The sequence below is a fragment of the Microcaecilia unicolor genome, chromosome 5 (assembly GCF_901765095.1).
Source record: "Microcaecilia unicolor chromosome 5, aMicUni1.1, whole genome shotgun sequence".
In the NCBI taxonomy this organism is placed as follows: domain Eukaryota; kingdom Metazoa; phylum Chordata; class Amphibia; order Gymnophiona; family Siphonopidae; genus Microcaecilia; species Microcaecilia unicolor.
The window spans coordinates 152809110-152831684 of record NC_044035.1 but is presented as its reverse complement, the minus strand read 5'-3'; the positions used below and the strand labels follow the sequence as shown (position 1 = coordinate 152831684).

General features: G+C 45.9%; 1 protein-coding gene across 1 annotated transcript in view; it reads right to left on the bottom strand.

Annotated features, from left to right (window-relative positions):
* Positions 1-1004: 1004 nt before the first annotated feature.
* LOC115471199 (beta-microseminoprotein-like) overlaps positions 1005-22575 on the bottom strand; it is a 35103-nt gene continuing 13532 nt past the window's right edge. The window contains exons 3-4 of the mRNA XM_030204900.1: positions 19761-19866; positions 1005-1388 (exon numbers count right to left, since the gene is read on the bottom strand). Of these exons, the coding sequence (XP_030060760.1) occupies positions 1259-1388; positions 19761-19866 (236 nt within the window). The 3' untranslated portion in view covers positions 1005-1258. The remainder of the gene's footprint in view (positions 1389-19760; positions 19867-22575) is intronic.

Below are 22575 nucleotides of genomic sequence, written 5' to 3'. Positions count from 1 at the left end.
TCGATTGACAGTCATTTTGTACTTCTTCCATTTTCTTACTATGGCACCAACAGTTGTCTCCTTCTCGCCCAGCGTCTTACTGATGGTTTTGTAGCCCATTCCAGCCTTGTGCAGGTGTATGATCTTGTCCCTGACATCCTTAGACAGCTCCTTGCTCTTGGCCATTTTGTAGAGGTTAGAGTCTGACTGATTCACTGAGTCTGTGGACAGGTGTCTTTCATACAGGTGACCATTGCCGACAGCTGTCTGTCATGCAGGTAACGAGTTGATTTGGAGCATCTACCTGGTCTGTAGGGGCCAGATCTCTTACTGGTTGGTGGGGGATCAAATACTTATTTCCCTCTGCAGAATGCAAATAAATTCATATACTTTCCACAATGTGATTTTCCGGATTTAATTTGTGATGTGCTATCTCTCACTGTTACCAATAACCTACCCTTCAATTATGGGCTGCTCATGTCTTTGTCAGTGGGCAAACTTACAAAATCAGCAAGGGATCAAATACTTATTTCCCCCACTGTAACAGCCACTGTCAAAATGGCCTGCCCACAATATAGCCCTTGACAAATTAGCCCCCTGACAAAAGGGCCCGATCAGGCTGCCCAGAATATGGCACTGCATTTTTTTCTAGGGGGCTATTTTGTGGTAGGGGCTATTTTGTCAAGAGCTATTTTGTTAGAGGCTAATTTGTCAAGGGCTATTCTGTCGGGGTGCCGTAAGGGGTCATGTGCTGCCTGCGTGGTAGCCATGCAGTGCGCATCAACTGCTGATTACTGCTGGCCCCCCCCCCCCCCCCCCCCACAGTAGAAAATAGAAAATTATTTTCTACAGCGGGATTTGGCGCACGTGCTAGCCTGGCAGTAGTGCCAATTTGGTGCACACTATTCACGCATTAGCCCTCCCGCACCTTAGTAAAAGGGCCCCTAAGTGTATGTATGCATTGGGAGAAAGGAGATGCACAAAGACTGGGGGAAGTAAACAGAAAGCAAATCTGGGATAACTGCAATGCTTTATTGTAATGCATTTTATTTTCATCACATAGAAATCATAAACCAGGACTTAGCAAAGTTTTCAGTGGAAAAGAGCAGAAGAGTTTTACATTTAGGATTGCTGTTTTATTTTATTTCAGGGCTGTTATCAGATCATTTATAAGTAAGCAGAGGTGAACACAGCTACTGATTTATGCATTGTCCTCCACCAATCCTGCTTTCCAGTGCTGTCTGGGGTTAGCATGGCAGACAGAAGTTTCAGCAGTCTCTTAACCAACATAAATAGTCACTTCACAGGCTTTGTTGGGGTCATCCTTCTTCACCACAGTGTAAGAGCAGGAATTCTTATCAAAGACAGCTTTACAGTTCTCCTTATCATATCCTGCTGGAGTAGGAAAGCTATCAAAGAAGAGAGAAAATAAAATTATCAGAACATGAACAATAGTGTACATATATATATCTATCAGGATCAGATTCCTGTAAAGGAAGGGTGGACCACATTTATAACTGATCTGGAAATGGGAATGATGAGTAAGGTGCTTAAATTTGAAGATGACACAAAATTATTTAAAGTGGTTAAACAGCATGCTGACTGTGAGAAGTTGCGGAAGGACCTTAAGAAATCGGAAGACAGGGCATTCAAATGGCAGATGAAATTTAATGTGGATAAAAGAAAAGTGCTGCAGATTGGGAAGAATAACCTAAGCCATAATTACTTGAAGCTAGGTTGAACATTAGGAGTTATCATCCAAGAAAAAGATCTAGGTGTTAGTATGGTTAATACGTTAAAATCTTTTGCTTAGGGTTTGGCAGACGTGAAAAAACAATATTGGGAATTATTAGGCAAAGAATATCATAATGCCTCTGTAACACTCTGGGGCCCTTTTACTAAGCCGTGGTAAGCCTAATACGCAGATAGCATGTGCCAAATCAACACTACCGCCCGGCGGTAATTCTGAAGTTGGCACACACATTTTCGCACGGTGGAAAATAATTTTCTATTTTCTACCATGGGAGCATTTCCGGCAGTAATCGGCAGTGTGGCCACATTGGTACGCTGCCTGATTACCGCATGAGTAGCATGTGAGCCCTTTCTGCCAAGTAAATGGTGGCATTAAGGGCTCAGGCAGTAAAGAGCTTCTTGCTACTTTTCATATTAGCACACAGTCATTTACTGCCCCATTTTAAAAAAGGCTTTTTTCACAGCCGTGGTCAAAAATGGCCCAGTGTGCCCCAATTTTACACACTGCTCCCTTGAAATTTGGCCGTCCCTGTGGGCGGTGGGCAGTATGCAGGTCCCTGTGGGGGGGAGGTAGGTGTGTGTCAGTGGAGACATAACGAAGGCATGGACGTCCTTCTTTCAAACATTTTGAATGTCCTCAACTGCCTCCCCCTCCCCCCCCACAGGGACGGCCAAATTTCAAGGGAGTGGAGCAGAGTGGAGGAGTGGCTTAGTGGCTAAAGCACTGGTCTTGCAATCCAGAGGTGGCCGGTTCAAATCCCACTGCTCCTACTTGTGATCCAAAATCCAAATAAATAAAGGGGGTGTTGGAGGCATAGCAGAGGCATGGACATCCTCACAGAAACACCCACATTTTGGACAAACTCAACTGCTGTCGCAGGGAGGCATAGGAAGGACATCATAGGCGTCGGTGGCCCAACTGTTTGGGGAGGCTAAAGGGGGTGGGGCTTACATCCATAATTGTCTGACAACACACAGAAAAAAAAAATAAGTACAACGTCCCAAATGTGAAAAGTTACAAGCACCACCCTAATTAGTGAGATTGAAGGTTAGCAAGTGAAAGTTTTCTTGCAGTGTATTCGGTATATAATTTTGTCATGGTGAAGAAGAGACTGAGTCCCAAGGAAGGGCTGCTGGTTATTGACAAGTAATGCTTCTATGTGCATGTAAAAATGGATTTATATATCATAAATGACATACCATATTTTAAACTCAATTATTTCAAGCACTTACCAACACTAAATCACATACACATCTATGGAACAATTCAACATCATATCCTCCAAAATATTCTAAAACCATGTCTGATGTTATGACAAACAAACTAAAATTAAATTAAAGTGTTGATGTCATTTCAGTAAGGCCAACACACAGTCCTTCAACCGCAAAACACTGTGCACAAACAGCCTTTTAGGGTGGATAGCGTTCACAGTGAACTCTTTTATTAATGACCAGACAGAGATAAGAGTTTTCAATTTTGGCACAGTATAAGTCTTCACAAGAACAAAATGGACTGCATTAGGGGCTTATAGCCCATTTAGTTATGTTTAAACAAAAGAGATCTGCATGAAACAAAATATTTTTATTTTGACTTATAAAACCTCTCTCCAGGGGTGTGCTGGTAAAATTTTAACAACGGGCTCTCTCTTCGGGCATAGCTGGCCCTGAAATTTGGGGGGGGGGGGGGGGAATACAAGCCTCTCTCTCCCCTCCCTTGTGCAGGCATGCTAGGCATACCTTTGCCGAGCCCAACCAGCCAATAAATGGACTGCCACCATTCTCTACTGCTTGTTTCTGGCTCTGAGCAGCATGATGGAACCTTCTTGCGCTTGCATGAAAAGTCCCAGCCTGATGCTCAGAGTCAGAAACAAGGAGCAGGGAGCAGCAGCACTCTATTTACTTGGCTGGTGGGGCCAGCATCACTGCCAGCAAAGTAAAAGAGAATTCAGGAGGGGGCCCAAGCCCACATTTTAGGAGTCAGTTGTTAAAGTAGCCATGGGGAGGCCTACTTTAACAACCGGCTCCCAAAATTCTTAAAAACTTAACTAACGGCTCTCGCGAGCCCGTGAGAGCCTGCTCCAGCACACCACTGCCTCTCTCTGTCTCTGCCCCAATCCAACATTGCCCCACTGTCTTGCCCCTCCTCCATCTTCAGCAAAAACAAAATATAAGAAAACCAATGGACTGCATTAGGAGCTTATAGCCCATTTAGTTATGTTTAAACAAAAGGATCTGCATGAAACAAAATATTTATTTTTATTTTGACATAATCTCCCCTCTCTCTCTGCCCCAAACCAACATTGCCCCACTGTTTTGCCCCCCCCCCTCTCAGTTCAGCAAATAAATAAATAAGAGACCCAAATACTCGTCCCCCTCAACACTTACCCGCTTCTTCGGCACTTGCTCGATCTGCTGCTGCCTTCCTCCCTGGCTCGGTCGATGACTGACTGTAAAGAGCGGAGCCGCGTGCTGCAACTCTCAGGCAGGCTCACAGTCACAGCCAGGCTCTGCCACCGGAACGGAACAGAACGGCAGCAGGAAGTGCATCACAGTCACAGGGGGAGGTTCTGGCAGAGCTGGAACCGCTGGGGAAGGAGCCTTAAGGTTGCTGTGAGTCAGGCGACGAACTGATGGGGCAGCAGGAAGTGCATCACACGGGGAGGTTCTGGCAGAGCCGGAACTGCTGGGGAAGGAGCCTTAAGGTCTCTATTAGTTTGTGAGCAGGCTACAAACTCAGGGGGTGGGGGCATCGGCAGGAAGATACAGTTTTGTAATTGTTCTGACGACGAACTTCCTTCCTGCACCGAATTTGAGAAGGAGGCAGGGGAAGGTAATGGTTGGGCTGGGGAGGCTTAGCCTTCTCCAAGCCTCTTATACAGGGCGCCTATGAAAGATGTCCTTAACTGCCATCACAGGGACGGAGGCATAGCAAAGGATGCCCTTCACCCATACTCCAAAAAAAAAAAAAGGAAAAAAAAGACATCTCTGACGAGCACTTGGATATTTTAACCTGGACTTGTGTTTTTCTAAGGTTGTAGACGGCTGTTATACACGCAGCTTGTCTGCATGTATGAAGCCACCTTTGGCATGCACACGATTTCCTTCCTAAGGAGGGGAAGCCAGTGCAGAGCAGCCAAGTGTTATGCGTGGTTGCTCTACACTGGCTTTCCCTCCTTAGGAAGGAAATAGTGTGCAAATGAGCTAACAGCGAGCAGCTCATTTGCATGCAATTTCCTTAATGCATGCCCGTTCCTTTCCGAATCGCTAAAGGATCGGTAAGGGAAGGGCTTTTTCTGTTCAGTTGTTGGGACCAGTGCACTACGAATGCTGGCTCCTCCCATGACCAAATGGCGTGGATTTGGTCGTTTCTGAGATGGGCGTCCTCGCTTTCCAGTATCGCTGAAAATCAGAAACGACCAAGTCCTGGGGACGACCATCTCTAAGGTCGACCTAAATTTGCTGATTTGGGCATCCCCGACCGTATTATTGAAAGATGGCCGCCCATCTTGTTTCGATAATACGGGTTTCCCCGCCCCTTGCTGGAGCCGTCCTGCAAGGACGTCCCCAGGAAAACTTGGGCATCCCTTTCGATTATGCCCCTCCATGTGGTCTTTATAAAGTAAACTTAAATTAGGTGCTTTTCTGGACTTCTCACATAGGTGGCCTTGATGTGGTTAGCAGTATCTGTCTATTGCCAGAGTACTAAGTACACGTGAGCACACCACTGGTGAGGGATGCACATATTGCCATATGTAGATAGATGAAAACAATGAGTGGTGCTGCGGGAACAGGCATACTGTGTGGACCATTAGATCACAAAGGACCAAAACTGAATGAGTTCTTTCTTCTATTTTTACGGAAGAAGATGTAATAGATCTGTCTACAGAACACATAGACAAACATGGCTTAATAGGACAGAGTCAGCATGGGTTCAGCCAAGGGAAGTCTTGCCATACCAATTTGCTTCATTTCTTTGAAGGTGTGAATAAACATGTGGATAAAGGTGAGCCATTTGACGTGGAGGAGCATTTTCGAAGGGGATGCCCATCTCTAAGGGTGTCCATCTCTGAGGATGTCCCCGCGAAGGGGCGGGGCATCCCGTATTATCAAAACAAGATGGGCGTCCATCTTTCTTTTCGATAATACTTTCGGGGACGCCCATATCTCAACATTTAGGTCGACCTAAATGTTGATATGGTCGTCCTTAGAGATGGGCGACCTTGGTTTTCGCCGATAATGGAAACCGAGGATGCCCATTTGGTCATGGGAGGAGCCAGCATTCGTAGTGCCCTTTTCCCCCTCACATGCCAGGACCAGTTCACTGGTCCCTCTCACATGCCCTAGGGGGCACTGCAGTGGACTTCATAAATTGCTCCCAGGTGCATAGCTGCCTTTCCTTGGGTGCTGAGCCCCCCAAAACCCACTACCCACAACTGTACAACACTACCATAGCCCTTATGGGTGAAGGGGGGCACCTACATGTGGGTACAGTGGGGTTGGGGTGGGTTTTGGAGGGCTCCCATTTACCAACACAAGTGTAACAGGTAGGGGGGGGGGCCTGGGTCTGCCTGCCTGAAGTGCACTGCAGTACCCACTAAAAACTGCTCCAGGGACCTGCATACTGCTGTGATGGAGCTGGGTATGACATTTGAGGCTGGAAAAAAAATGTTTTTTAATGCATTTTTTTGGGTGGGAGGGGGTTGGTGACCACTGGGGGAGTAAGAGAAGGTGATCCCTGATTTCCCTCTGGTGGTCATCTGGTCAGTTCAGGCACCTTTTTGAGGCTTGGTTGTGAAAAAAATTGGTCCAAGTAAAGTCGTCCAAATGCTCGTGATGGACGCCCTTCTTTTTTCCATTATTGGCCGAGGACGCCCATCTGTTAACCACACCCCCATCCCGCCTTCGGTATACTGCCGACACGCCCCCTTGAACTTTGGTCGTCCCAGCGACGGAAAGCAATTGAGGATGCCCAAAATCGGCTTTCGATTATGCTGATTTGGACGACCCTGAAAGAAGGATGCCCATCTCCCGATTTGTGTCGGAAGATGGGCGCCCTTCTCTTTCGAAAATAAGCTAGATAGTGTATCTAGATTTTGAGAAAGCTTTTGATAAAGCACCTCATGAAAGACTCCTGAGAAAATTAAAGAGTCATGGTATAGGAGACAAGGTTCTGGTGTGGATTAGGAATCGGTTATTGGACAGAAAACAGAGGTAAGGTTAAATGGTCATTTCTCTCAATGGAGGAGGGTGAACAGTGGAGTACCACAGAGATCTGTATTGGGACCGGTGCTACTGAACATATTTATAAATGATATGGAAATCGGAATGATAAGTGAGGTGATTAAATTTGCAGATGATACAAAAATATTCAAGGTTGTTTGAACACGTACGGACTGTGAAATATTCAGGAAGACCTTAGGAAATTGAGGGGCCATTTTACTAAGGTGCGTAGGCACCTTTGCATGTCCAACATGTGTCAAATTGGCACTATCGCCCGGCTGCTGCATGCCCCAGGTGGTAATTCCATTTTTGGCACGCACCCAAAACACACAGTAGAAAATATTTTCTATTCTGTACTGCGGGGTGCTTACCCAGCGGTAATCAGTAGTTGGCACGCATGGGACACATACCGCTTGGTTAGCGTGTGAGACCTTACTGCTACGTCAGTGGGTGGCATTAAGGTCTCAGGCCGAAAATGGACGCGTGCTGGTTTTCATTTTGACGCGCAGCCATTTTCTGGCACGTTAAAAAAATCCCTTTTTTCCAGGCGTGCTCAGGAAATGGACCAGCGCAAGTCCAAAACCTATGCCTACACCAGCGCAGGCCACTTTTGGGCGCACCTTGATTAAAGGGCCCCTGAAAGACTGGGCAGCCAAACTGAAGATGAAATTTAATGTGAATAAATGCAAGGAAAGAAAAATCCAAATCATAGTTACCTGATGCTAGGATCCATCTTGGGGGTCAGCACTCAAGAAAAAGATCTAGGTGTCTTTCTAGATAATACGCTGAAATCTTCTGCTCAGTGTGCGGCAGCGACAAAAAAAAGCAAACAAGATGCTAGGATTTATTAGGAAAGAGATGGTGAATAAGACTGAAAATACTATAATGCCTTTGTATCGCTCCATGGTGCTTTCGCATATTGAGTATTAAGTTCATTTCTGGTCGCCGTATCTCAAAAAGATATAGCGGAATTAGAAAAGGTTCAAAGAAGAGCGACCAAAATGATAAAGGGGGTTGGAGGTCCTCTCGTATGAGGAAAGGCTAAAGAAGGTTAGAGCTCTTCAGCCTGGAAAAGAGATGGATGAGGGGAGATATAATTGAGGTCTACAAAATCTTCAGTGGTATAGAAAGAGTAGAAGTAAATCGATTTTTTTTACTCATTCCAAAAGTACAAAGACTATGTGACATTTGAGGAAATTACATGGAAATACTTTTAAAACCAATAGAAATTATTTTTTTCACTCAATGAATAGTTAAGCTCTGGAACTCATTGCTGGTGGATGTAATAACAGAGGTTAGTGTATCTGGGTTTAAATAAGGTTTGGACAAATTCCTGGAGGAAAACTCCATAGTCTGTTATTGAGACAGACATGGGGAAGCAACTGCTTGCCCCGGGATTGGTAGCATGAAATGTTGCTGTTAATTGGGTTTCTGCCAGGTACTTGTGACCTGGCTTGGCCACTGTTTGGAAAACAGGATATTGGGCTAGATGGACCAATGATCTGACTCAGTATGGCTACTCTTTTGTTTTTATGACCACTGGAGCAGAAGAACCATGGCACTGTGAGAGAAGGGGAGATATGGGGGTTATGGAAGTTGAGCAGAGGAGAGAGAGTTTGTGTTTTGTGAGGGAGGATGGGAGGAGAGAAAATATAGAGCGTAAGTGCATGGAATGAGAAAGGAAAGAAGGGACAGGGAGGCGGAGAGAGAGTTTGCTTGATATGGGAGTAGAGAGAATGTTTGAGTCAGGTTGGAGCATGGAGGCAAATGCTGGGACCACCACAAATGTTTTTTGCGCATGTCTACTGGTTGAAAGAATATACCAAACAAGCCAGGTATATTTATTGAGAGAGAAATAAGACCATTTCAGTTATATCATGCCTTAGGGTATTAGATAAATAGTTGGATGTTACTACTACTACTACTTAACATTTCTAGAGCGCTACTAGGGTTACGCAGCACTGTACAGACAGTCCCTGCTCAAAGGAGCTTACAATCTAAAGGACGAAATGTCAAGTTGGGGCAGTCGATATCTTGAATAGAGGTATAGTGGTTAGATGCCGAAGGCGACATTGAAGAGGTGGGCTTTGAGCAAGGATTTGAAGATGGGCAGGGATGGGGCCTGGCATATGTGCTCAGGGAGTTTATTCCAAGCATGGGGTGAGGCGAGGCAGAAAGGGCGGAGCCTGGAGTTGGCGGTGGTGGAGAAGGGTACTGAAAGGAGGGATTTGTCTTGAGAGCGGAGGTTGCGGCTAGGAACGTAAGGGGAGATGAGGGTAGAGAGGTAAGGAGGAGCTGCAGTTCGAGTGCATTTGTAGGTTACTAGGAGAAGCTTGAACTGTATACGGTACCTGATCGGAAGCCAGTGAAGTGATTTGAGGAGAGGGGTGATATGAGTATACCGGTCCAGGCAGAAGATAAGATATGCAGCAGAGTTCTGAATGGACTGAAGGGGGGATAGATGGCTAAGTGGGAGGCCAGTGAGGAGTAGGTTGCAGTAGTCAAGGCAAGAGGTAATGAGAGTTCGGGTGGTGTGCTCAGAGACGAAAGGGCGAATTTTGCTAATGTTATAGAGGAAGAAGCGACAGGTCTTGGATATGCGCGGAGAAGGAGAGGGAGGAGTCGAAGATGACTCCGAGGTTGCGGGCAGATGAGACGGGGACGATGAGGGTGTTATCAACTGAGATAGAGAGTGGAGGGAGAGGAGAAGTGGGTTTGGGTGGGAAGACAATAAGCTCGGTCTTGGACATGTTCAGTTTCAGGTGGAGGTTGGACATCCAGGCAGCAATGTCAGATAAGCAGGCCGATACTTTGGCCTGGGTTTCCGCAGTGATGTCTGGTGTGGACATCACTGCGGAAACCCAGGCCAAAGTAGATAAATAGTTGGATGTTAAAATGCAAATAGTGGGGTGGTGATAGGGGATAAAATTATTACAACTGGAGCAGTGATGGATTTTTAAGTTACAATCTATTTTCCAAAGGGTTTAAACATGAATATAGAATGGAAAGTCTTTCTTTAAAATTAAAGTTTTTTCAAGTATTTTATTTTTTTTAAAGCTTTATCTATATACTGTATATAAAAGGCACCTCCAACGTTCCAATGAAGCCTCAAACCGGATGATGAGGCGCCCGAGATATCCGGTTTGGCCTGCAGTCACTGTAGCTCTGCCCTCACGTCAAAACGCGATGACGTTGAGGGCGGGGTGCCAAGGCACAATGCACGAGTTCCACAGCGTGACAGCAGCGGGGACCGGGGAGAGCAATGTGAACTTCCATCACAAACTTGCAACCAAGGGAGGGAGGGAGAGGGGGGGCTGGAACTCGGAAGGGAGGGACGGAGGGGGGACCAGAACTCGGGAGGGAAGATGGTGGTGGTGATGGTGGTGGTGGGGGGGGGGGGGGGGGGATTACCCTGCTAGTGCCCATTTCATTTTTTTCCCGAAACGGGCATTTCTTACTAGTTTATTCAGAAACAACAGATCGTGGTTAACAACAATAAATTTGGTAGGTTCACAACATTTTCCTTTTTGGTACAATCCCCACTATGCACTGCTGCATACCCCCCCATAACTCCTCCTCCCCCACCAACCCCGCTCTCCCCTACCCCTCCCCCTTACCCCTCCCTGTGGGCCTTAACCATTTTTTCAAGTATTTTATAAAAATATATTTCACAGTAGGATATTGAAATGTTAGCGACTAATAATATAAGTAAGATTGATTTTTGTTGAAGAGTAGGTGATGTATTTTTATTTAGACCAATGTTTCATGTAAAGCCAATCGCGCTACCAGTTTGATGCACAGCCGATTGTTAAGTAGCAAGTGCCATTTTGCTTTAATAGTTTTCCTGCCAAACAGTCAAGGTGATCAGTGTCTATAAGGTAAAGTAAACTTTAGTATGCTTAGTAGTTTAGGAGCTATTGAACACCATAGAATGAGTTTAACTAGATGTATGTTTATATTTTAGGACATTGTGATGGGTAACAATCAGAAATAACTCCTGAAGAAGCAATAAGTGAAACTGCTGTTGAGTAGAATCCAGTTTCTATGTTGCTAACTTTTTGTCATGAAATTGAATTTGATAAAAGTAATTTAAATTGGAAAATTTCACAGTTAAATTGGAGCTTGCATTCATTGTTGAAGAAAATGCAAACAGAGACACTTAATTACAGAAGCACTATAGATGCACTATAAAGCATGTGGCTAAGATAGTTTGCCATCCACTATGGTTGCTCTTGCTGGTGCTGCAGGCTGGTTAGCCTGCAATTAGCTTCCTTCCTCTTGGACTCTGTCTGCAAACTAGAAATCAGACTTGCTATTCCATATAACATTTGTAAACAAAACATTCCAAAGTAATGGTAGCCAAACAGTGGACTCCAACATGATGAACATGGTTTTCCAACCATTCCTCCACTCTTGAGCAGCATAAGTGGAGTTGTAGATTGGAAGCTAAGGAAGTTGTATCTAGGAGATAAACCCTCCAAACTTTCTCCTAGCTCTGCCTTAGACCACAGAACATAATTATCCTCTGATACTGGGGATTTTCTTGAGTATCCTGAGTGCAAAAGTTGGTGGAGGAGTGGGGAAGAAGTAGATCAGAGACACAGTTGTGATGAGGCTGGCAGGGATTCCCAAGCCCTGCCAGCTGAATAATCCCGGCAACTCTTCCTCCCCTCCCCCTTTAGGTAATCGAGTCTCCCAACTCCACCCCCAACCCCCGGTACCTTTTAAATCTTTCTCTTCTCCGGCAGCAAGCAACAACTCATACTCACTGTTTGTGCTGGCTTTGAGCCTTCCCTCTGATGCAATTTCCTGTTTCTGCATAGATGGGACCAGGTCAGAGCAGCAGGTATGAGTTGAGTCATCGCTCACTTCTGGTGAAGAACTGAGGGGTTTAAAAGGTACCTGGGGGAGGGGGGTGGAGTTGAGAAACCCAATCACCTGTAGGAGAGGGGAGGGATAAATGCCAGGCAGGGGGTGGGGTTGGCATGCCCACCTACTTTGGGCTCAGACCAGTGGTGTGCTGGAGCCGGCTTGCACTGGTTTGCGAGAGCCAGTTGTTAGGTTTTGTAAATTTTTGTGAGCCGGTAGGTCAGCTGGGGCAGAAGCAATCCTCCTACGCTCCTGCCCATTGAGTTGGTACTCCCCATACTGAAAATGGTTCCCGCAAGTTTCAGCAACAGTCTCGCGAGATTGCCACAGGAACTCACAGCAGTCTCACAAAATTGGATGAGAGGGAGAGTAGGGGACAACCTGCATGTGGATGAGAAGGAGAGAAAAAGATAAGCTGTACATAGATGAGAGGGAGAGAAGGGGATAAGCTGCACGTGGATGAGAGGGAGAGAAGGGGACAAGCTGTATGTGGATGAAAAGGAGAGAGAAAGGGACAAGTTGAACATGGATGAGAGGGGAGAAGGGGGAAATGCAGCACATGGAAGGGGATGGAGAGGAGGACATGCTGCTCATGCATAGGAGGGAAAGGAAAGGGGGACATGCTGCTCATGGATGTTTGCTTTTTTGAGTTCTATATCTTTTCTAATTTTGTATTTAGCAGAATATGGAAGAAAATGCATTTCTGTTACTTTTACCAGTATTTTCATTGCTTATAGAATCTGGCTTTCTCTGGGGTTCTCCAGTTCTTGTCTGCATGTTATTTTGAGCTCCCTATTTTATATCACTTGAGGGTCTATCCATGTTCTGCATGTGCGATTGAGGTGAAAGATTCTGCTAGAATGTTATGTCTGTGTAGGAATTTGTAACAGTTCAGCTTGTTCCAGTTTCCCATAGTGGGTGTATTGGTATATAGGGTGAGAAATAGTCTGACAGTAAATCATATATCAGATTTAATGTCAATAAATTTATCGGGGAAAGAGTTAGCAGATTGGAATGCAACTCCCTATGTTAAATCTTGGATGACTAGCAAACATAGGTTGGCAAGAGTGCGGCAAAAATCAACCAAAGCATTCTGCGAAAATCAATTGGCCATTTGGAATTTACAGTAAACAATATTGTATGTTTTAATATTATTTGTAAATTGGTTGCTGCCTGCACATATCCTTTGTATCAATAGAATGTATAATACAGTTACATATATATATATATATATATATATATATATATATATATATATATATATATATACAGTTTCTTTTGGGGGGGGGGGGTTCTGGAGAGAGAGCTCGTTGTTAAACATTTACCTGCAGACCACTGGCTCAGACCCACCCAAAATTGGGTGTCTGGCTATGCCCCTGAGCCATTAAAAAAGCTATATAGTTCAGTCAGTAATAGGGAGATGATCAAAGGTAAATGCGGGTGCTAGAGGCCGCATTTACCTGCACAGAATGATCAGAGGGCTCTAACGTGGCAAACAATGAGCACGCCAGGGAAAATAAGCTCATGATCAAAGAACTGTGCTGTGATGCTCCCACGCTCCTACCGCCTTAACCCTACCCCTGCCTTGAAAGCTTGCCCTGGTGGGCTAGTGGTGGGGGGATCCCCCCAACTCAAACCCCTCCCTAGTACCTTCAAAGATGGAAGAGGAAGGACTATGATTTTGAGGTGGTGCCTGTTGAGGGGGAGGGAGTGCTAGTCCCTCCTCCTCCAACTTTGAAGGTACTGGGGAGGGGGTTGAATTGGGGGAACCTCCCAACCAGTAGCCCACCAGGGCAAGCTTTCAGGGGGGTTGGGTCAGGTTGGGCCCCCTGTTGTGGGTCCCACTGGACCTGTGGCGGCGGCTGGGGAAAGAGTGAGGAGCAGGAGGACAGGGGTCCCACTGGACCATCAGGGTAATTTTTGTATTTGTGTGCAGGTGTCTGAGGGTCTGCTGGACCCCTGGGGCCTTACCAATTGGGAGGTGGGGGGTCTAGGGGTCCACTAGACCCCTGGGCTGTCAGTGACAGCCTGGGTTGACTCTGATAGCCCGCATCCTAAGCATGTGTTCAAAAGTTGTGCCATCCACTCTGTTTGCTCCCTCATGATGGAAGCTAATAGCATGCATATCATTTGCATAATATTAGCTTTGATCATGAGGGAGTTAGTTTAGGGCACTGTTGTGGTAGTAAACACAGGCGCTGTTCTATGTAGCACTGGAGTTTTGATCATCGGGCCATAAGTCTCACGGTACAATTGACAACAAAGAAAATGAAATGCTTATCTGAATCACTAACAGCCTGTTCAGCAAGAGAGCAAGGATGGGGTATGACAACAGTTTGGGGGGGGGGGGGGACATGCCTCATGGAAATATTTCAAATTCCTGTACCTGTGTGTGTATTTGTGTATGTGTTTGTGTGTCTGTGGATATTTCTTATATCCAGTGCTTTTTTTTGTAGAAAAAAAGGTGCGGGTACTCATTATGGGCGGGATCACCCCATATGGCTCCACCCCTGTGATAGCCACACCCACATTAGTCACACCCCTTATACCAGCCATGGCGCATATAAACAGACATCACTGAAAATATTATACTAGTATAGAAGAAAAAAAATAACATGATTTTTTTTCATTATAAATAATTTCTGTAAGCTGTTAGAGCTCCAGTATACCTAGTGCAAAATAAGACAGTAGATGTAAATTCTCAAACTGGACATATTCCAAACACTAAAATGAAAATAAAACAATTTTTTCTACCTTTGTTGTCTGGTGACTTTGTCCTAGTCTCTGATTCTGCTGCTCTCTATCTGTTCTCTTAACTCCGTTTCCAGGGCTTCCTTTCCATTTATTTCTTTACTTTTCTCCTTTCTTCTTCATTTCTTGCCCTACATCCACAAGTAAAAGCTGGGTCCTCCTCTATGGAATTGACTGGAGGAGGTATAACGTGGATCCAGCTTTTGCCTATTTTCTCCATCCATGTGCAGTTTTTCTCCTCTCTTCCCTTTCTCTCATCTCCATCCATGTGCATCTTCTTTTTTCTTTCCTCTCCTCCATCCATGTCCAGGACTTCTCCTCTCTCCTCTCCTCCATCCATGTCCAGCATTTCTCCTCTCTCTTCCCTCCCCTGTTATCCATATAAAGCAATAATTCTCTCTCCCCTCTCCTCCATCCAAGTCCAGCATTTCTCCTCTCTCCCCGCCAACCCCTCCATCTATCAATCCATGTCCAGCAATTCTCCTCTATCTCCTGCTCTCCTCTCCATCCATTTCTAGCATTTCTCCTCTCTTCCCTTGCTTCCCCTCCCATCCATGTCCAACGATTCTCATCTCTCCCCTGCCCTCCCCTTCCATCCATGTCCAGCGAATCTCTTCCCTGACCTCCCCTCCCATCCATGTCCAGTATGTCTCCTCTCTCCCCTGCCCTCTCCTCCCATCCATGTCCAGCGATTTTTCTCTGCCCCCTGTCCTCCCCTGCCATCCATGTCCATCGATTCTCTTCTCTCCCCTGCCCTCCCATCCATGTCCAGTGATTCTCCTCTCTCCCAAACCCTGCCCTCCCATCCATGCCCAGCGATTCTTCTCTCTCCCCTGCTCTCCCCTCCCATCCATGTCCAGCAATTGTCTCTTCCCTGTCCTCCCCTCCCATCCATGTCCAGCATTTCTCCTCTTTCCCCTGCCCTCCCCTCCCATCCATGTCCAGCAATTCTGTCTTCCCTGCCCTCCTCTCCCATCCATGTCCAGCAATTCTCCCTTCCCTGCTCTCCCCTCCCATCGATGTCCAGTGATTCTCCTCTCTCCCCTGCCCTCCCCTCTCATCCATGTCCAGTGATTCTTCTACCCCCAGCCCATCCTCCTTCTCCACTGCCTGCCTGACAGCCAGTGAAGCGATAAAGGCTGCCAGCATCGGACTTGGCAGCATGAACGGTGCAGCGATTTAGAGAAGCTGGCAGCATCGGAGCTTCCCTCTGCGAGTCCTGCCTATGCGGAAACAGGAAGTGGAAACAAAGTAGGCGGGGCTCACAGAGGGATGCTCCGACGCTGCCAACCTCTCTCAATCACTGCACTGTTCGCGCTGCTGAGTCTGTAAAAAAACAGTAAGTAGGGGAGTGAGAGAAAGGGTGCAGGACTCGCTGGGGGAAAAAAGGTGCCGGTACGCCATACCGGTGTGTACCGGCACAAAAAAAGCCCAGCTTATATCTGTACACGTGGGTGTGGGTAGTAATTGTGTTGGATCTCTCTGTGTCTGTAACCTAGAGAGTAGAGTGAACGGAAGAGGAAGTTGGAAGGGAAAATTTGGACTGACCTGATAATTTTCTTTCCTTTATTTGCAGCAGGTGAATCCAGGAACTGGTGAGTTATATCCGCGTACCAGCAGGTGGAGATAGAGAACACTGAAGAAGGTAGCGAGTCTGGACGTCCAGCTCCTTCCCTCTTCAGTATATGTCGTATTCCAAAGCAGAAACAATATGCAACATAACCCCAACTTTCCTCACAGGAAAAATGCTCCCCCATATGGAGCGATCAACATTAACAAAGGAGGGAAATTCTAAGCGATAACCGTCTCTGACTAAATCCAGAACCCACTGGTCTGACGTTACTTTGGTCCATTCCTTGTAGAACAGGGACAAATGACCCCTTATGTTGGGCATGGGAGAGTGGACTGGCGCCCCGTCATTGTGCAGAACGGCCTTGAGTTCCTGGCCTTTGAGCGGATCCCCTGGAATGCTTGTGTGAGCGAAAGGAAGAGCGCTGCTGAAATTTGGAATGCTGAAAGGAACCCGAAACTCGACCCGGCCAATACCGGCAAGCCTCCATAAATCGAGGCTTAGAGGAGGAGGTCTTAACCGAAGACCTGGACTTGTCCTCCGGGAGACACTGCGATTTGGAATCTCCCAGATCCTTAACAATTTTTTCTAGGTCTTCCCCAAACAACAGCTTCCCCCAGAAGGGTAACTTCGCCAGGTGGTGTTTGGAGGCCATATCCGCCGACCAATGGCGAAGTCACAGAAACCGCCTAGCCGTCACCGACAAAGCTATCTGTTTGGCCGACGCTCTAACAGCGTCATAAAGGGCATCGGCTAAATAGGCTAGACCCGACTCCAAGCGAGGAACCAGATCCGACAGGGCAGAAGGACCGTCGACGGACTGCTCCATAGCCTGTTGAAGCCAAGAGAGACAAGCTCTGGCAGCATACGAACTACAAATGGAGGCTTGCAGTGCAAGGATTGAGACTTTGAAGGAACTCTTAAAAACAGCTTCCAGCTGCATATCTTTCAGCACCACTCCCCCTTCAACCAGTAAAGTGGTCTTTTTGGTCACCGCTGTGACTAAAGCGTCCACTTTCAGAAGAGCAAAAAGCTTCAGATGAGACTCTGCTATCGGGTAAAGGCGAGCCATGGCCCGAGCCATTTTTAGACTCCCATACAGATCAGCCTACTGAGCCATAATAAGTTCCTGTATGGCCTCATGCACCGGAAAGGCTTGGGCAGGTTTTCTAGTATTGTTCATTCTGAGGTTAACCGAAGAGGCAGCTGCCTCCTCCGGGTCTTGAATGTTAAGAGCCTGAAGCGCGTCAGAAATCAACGTGGGGAGCTCGTCGAGATGCAAACTGCTTTCGGATCATCCTGTTCTCCCTGGGGAACCTCCCCTTCTTCCAGGTCTTCCACTCTAGGAGGTTTGGAGGACTCAGCCGAACCTGCACAAATTGACTGGGTAAGGGAAAGAGGAGCAACAGAACCAACATCGGACACCGAAACCACCCTCCTGCATTTGAGGACAGGAGCCTCCATAGAGAAAGGTGACCTGTGCTCCCCCCCCCCAGGGACCGAAACCTGATTGGCCATGAGAATGGAAGCCGGCAGGGACAGGTCATGCACAGCTGAGAGAGACCTTTTCAACAAAAAGGCCCGGTGCGAAAGGAGAATGAACTCAGGAGAGAAAGAATCACTCTGGCAGCCAGAGCCCACAACACTATCAGAAACCGGCCCACGAGTGTCCCTCAGTGAGCACACCCTTTCAGAAACCGTGCCCACTGACCTACCGGGTTCTCCGGTCTGTGGCGCCGAGAGCTTCGCGATCCCCACCAAATCCAAGACGGCGCCGGCACCCAGACTCGGTGCACAGGAAAAAATCAGCGTCGGCCGACACCGTCAAACTCCCCAAAACTGAATCCTCTGTACAATTCGCGGTGCACAGCCCCACTGCTGTTTGCCTCTTGCTGCAGCAGGAGCAGAGCTTATCCGCTTCCGCCGCCATACTGGCAAGTGCAGGGACAAAGGAAATGCTGTGGTTCGCTCAGGCAACTCACCCATGCCTGAAAACAGAACCAGCTGCGGGAACTGCCAGGAGGCGCTCCAGAGGCAGGTCAAACCTTCACACACCCGGTCGGGCAGAGCTCAGGTCTAATCTCCAGTGTCCCCTCCAAAAAAAAGCACCGCAGAGCTTTTTTTTTTCTTCTGTGAGGAAAGGAGGCAAGACACAGCACACCTCGGGATCACTAGGAGACAGGGAGAGATGGGGTAAGGCAGGGACCTGAAACCAAGTATGCCTTTAAAGCGAGCACCTTCAGCCTCACACCCCCTGCTCCACTGGCCAAAGCCCAGGAGCTTCCCAAAGCACAGAATTCAGGAGCTGGAAGAAATTCATCCACCACCTGCTGGAGATAGAGATAAACTGAAGAGGGAAGGAGCTGGATGTCCAGAGTCACTACCTTCTTCAGTGTTCTCTATCTCCACCTTCTGGTAGGAGGATATAACCCTGGATTCATCTGCTGCTGGCGAAAAGGAAAAGAGCATTACCCTAATGGCTATATTTATGTGTATCAGAGTTTCTGTGCTGCAGAAGCTGGTTCTGCTTCTTCCATAGATATGCACTTGGCCATATTTTGGAGAATTTTCTATGAAACCCATGTCCAGTCTGGTCCAATTTTGAATGTGATATTTTTTTTTCCACTACTCCAAATTTTGTCCCTTTAAATTTTCAGGAGTTATTGTGCTCCCAGACAGACAGATAGACCAATATAGAATGCTTATATATAATTCCTTTCCAGTTTTGTTGGGTTTGATAAAATAGAGTTAATTCAAGTCAGTGGCGTATCAATTCAAAGTGCGTGTGTTGTGTACGCGCTCTCTGTCAGTCTGTCCCTTCTCCCTCTCGCCGCATCTCTCCCCTTTCCTTCCTGACCTGGCTCCACAAAGATCTTGCAATTCTCTCCCTCCCCTCGCTTCCTCCTTGCCTTAAAATCACATCCAGTCTTCGCCTGGGAGGTACCAGTGGCACCCATAGGCTGCCTGCAGTGTGCACTAGGGCTTTCTCTCTGAAGCATCCCATCCCTTCTGACGCAACTTCCTGTTTTCTGAAGGGTGACTTGGTTCAGAGAGAAAGCCCCGGTGCAGACTGCAGGAAACCTATGAATGCTGCTGCCGCTGGCCTGCCTGGGCGAATACTGGATGTGATTTTAAGGTTTGCGGGGGGGGGGGGGGGGGGGGGCGGTGGAATGGAGGAAATTGCCACATCTTTGTGGGGCCAGACTGGGAAGGGAAGGGAAGGGAGGGAAATGCAGATGCAACCCCTGTTGAAATTTCCTGGCTATGCCATGGATTCAAATAAATCAGACTGTTTAGCAAGTAGATTTTCAGCTACCTGAATGTATGTGTGTTCTTTTTTAACATAGCATAAACCTGGCCACAAAAAAGAGGCATTCTGGGAAGCACTTCAGGGCATGTTGTTAAATTTATGTGGTCACCTTATATTTGGAAAATGCACATGCATAAACTGTGTAACAATTCTATAAACTCTTAGTAAGATCACAAGCTGAGACAAGAGCTGGAGTTCGCTTCAACCTTACACACAAATGCTTATGGTCTAATCCCTAGGGGTATAATAGGAAGACATTCACACCACTTTACTTGCCAAAGCAGACTTTACAGTTGGATCAACACTTACTTGGTACAGCAGCTTAGAGAACCATCTGTGCCACAACTGCAATCCATGCAGTTGCTTACCCATGTGGTCTCAAGATCATGGCGAGTTCCATCCTTTTCAACACATGCTGAAACAGAAGGAATAATATAAAATACAGAACCCAGACAACTTCCATCTACTCAGTACTCCAGATCCAATAGCTTTCCTGTATTACAGTTCTGTACCATAGTTGCCAGCTCACAGGATAACTTGGTAACATGGAATGGTGCTACTAATTGGGTTTCTGCCAGGTACTTGTACCTGGATTGGCCACTGTTGGAAGCAGGATGCTGGGCTAGATGGACCATTGGTCTGACCTAGTATGTCTATTCCTATGTTCTTATGTTCTCCTGCAGTGTCCCATAGCTGCCATTTACTAAACTTTCTTGTCCACAGTTATCATCACACTACCACAGCTGTTATGTACCACAACTGACTTGTCCCGCAGCTTTCCAGTACCATAACTGTTATAAACCATAGCTAATACTTATTGGTTAAAGCAACAAGCAGAAACCAGGAAAGCCAAGGTTCAAATCTCACTTCCAATTAACATTCCTTCTGACTTGGATAGTCCCATCACCCTCCATTACCTCAAATACAAATGTTAGATTGTAAGCCCTCTGAGGACAGGAAAATATCTACTGTACCTGAATGTTACTCAGCTTGAACCATTAATGAAAATGAGTAAACTAAATTGAAAATGAATATAGTAAGATCACCATAATGTGCCCTCTGTGTCCATTGAAGGGGAACATTCTGGAGTCTCTCATCTAACCTGTTAGTAATGCAGCCACTGAAAAATGGAGAATACCCAATACTACAGAACATTCTCTTTGGGCATTGCCTTACCATGAATGGATCAACCAGGAGAGAGATGTTAATGGAGGAAGAGAGGCGAGAATGACTGGGTTTGCAGACTCTCCAATAGTGGTGAGTGGTGCTCAATTGAAAGATCCACCTATGTGGCAGTGAGTAACAAAAGGGTGAAAGAGACTTAGACACAATTCTGAAAATTTGGTGCAGAAAATGGATCCAGTGTACTGAGTTATTTTCTGAATCTAAAATTTAGAACAGGCATCCGTTTGAGTAGTGTTGTTGAATTCTGATTTTGGGTTAACCTGAAATGTAAATGCTTTATTTGATGAATACACCAGTCTGGCCCAATACAGATTCTTCTAACTTCTTACAGAGTTAGAATCAACTTTTAGAACTGTATTGAAACATACTTTGTAAAGAACTTCAAGCCCAATCCAATGCAGTGTTACCTTTTTTTTGTTTCATCAGCAAGGGCAGAGATAACCCCAAACCACTTGTCTGAATCCCAGAAGCACCCTTTGATGTCAGCACTGAAGTTAGTGCCAATCCAGTTGGTATCTGCAGCAAGGGAGAAGGAGGTGGTTGGTCTTCCAATGGCTGCCAACTGCTGCATTGGTTGTTCCAGAGCATTCCGCGTCTCCAACGCAGCCATCCCTCATTGTGCAGGGGTGTTGCAGGGCCAGTGGGGCTAAGTGAAACTTCACTCCCCACATTAAGGCTCTTCCTCATGTCCTGATCAACGGCAATGCTCTGATTATTACATTACATTATTATAGCTCTTATAGTCCGCAACATCCATAATCAAGTTCTGTGCAGGTTACAAACAAGAAGGCATGGACAATACCAAGGAAATACAATAACATCAGCATCAGATAATAACATTTGGAAACTACCAAGAAAATATAGTAGCATCAGAATTCACAAAAGTTACAATTATGCTCTGTCATAGTATCGGAGTTGGCAACAAGCTGCAGGCAGCTTGTGCTTTTCCGTTCCATTTCAGCATTGCAGCAAAGGTAAACAATATAAAAAAGTGGAATACTACCAAGAGAGCTAAAGCACAGTCAACTTGGATCCAGCAAAGACCTTATAAAACTTAGTATTAAGGCCATCCATCTCCAGGGCCTTGTCTATTCTTGAAGAATTCATCACTGTTTCTACCTCCCCAGGAGAAATCAAAGTATTCATCAAATAAAGCAGACACAAACTTCTCTTATTCAGGGCAAAATGCTTCTGCTACAGAAAACTGAAAACTTTGAAATGCTATATCAGACATTTAAATCTAACAATTTAGAATTTGCCTCAATTTGTGACATCAACCCCAAAGGACCGATTTTATATGTTTTTAAAGGAGAACGTTAAGTATTTGGATACTGGATTACCACCTTTGCAGAGGATTTTCTATATTCCTGTTCCTAAAGTTCAATCAACATCAGTACCTGAGTATTTGCTTGAAGAGGTTTCTTCAGATAGTGGCTGCACATAATATTCAAGGTGTGCTCACAGCATCAATCAGCATTATGATATGATGTTTTAATTCTTCCTGAATAATTTCCAGCATTCTATGTGCTTTTTCAATTGCTGCTACACACTGAGTTTAGGATTTCAATGTATTGTTCACACTGATATCAAGGTTCTTTTCTTGAATAGTAACTTCCCATGTGGAACTCAGCTTGGGGTTAATTTTATAAGGAAATTGAGCATGTACTCAAGCAGGATAAATTTGCCTAGGACATGTACCCCCAAATTTTATAAATGGTACCCAAAGTTAGGCGCTCAGTTAAAAAATAGGGTCAGTTACAGGTGTAACTTATTTACTAATTAGCACTAAATTGGCACTTAATAGGTGATAAGTATCAATAATTGGCCTTAAACAGTAATTGGTAATCATTTGTAGTTACGTGCATAACTGACTTATGCCTACGCTCTGTAAACGAAGGGCTAAGTTCTATATATGGCACCATAAAAATTGGTGCCAAAA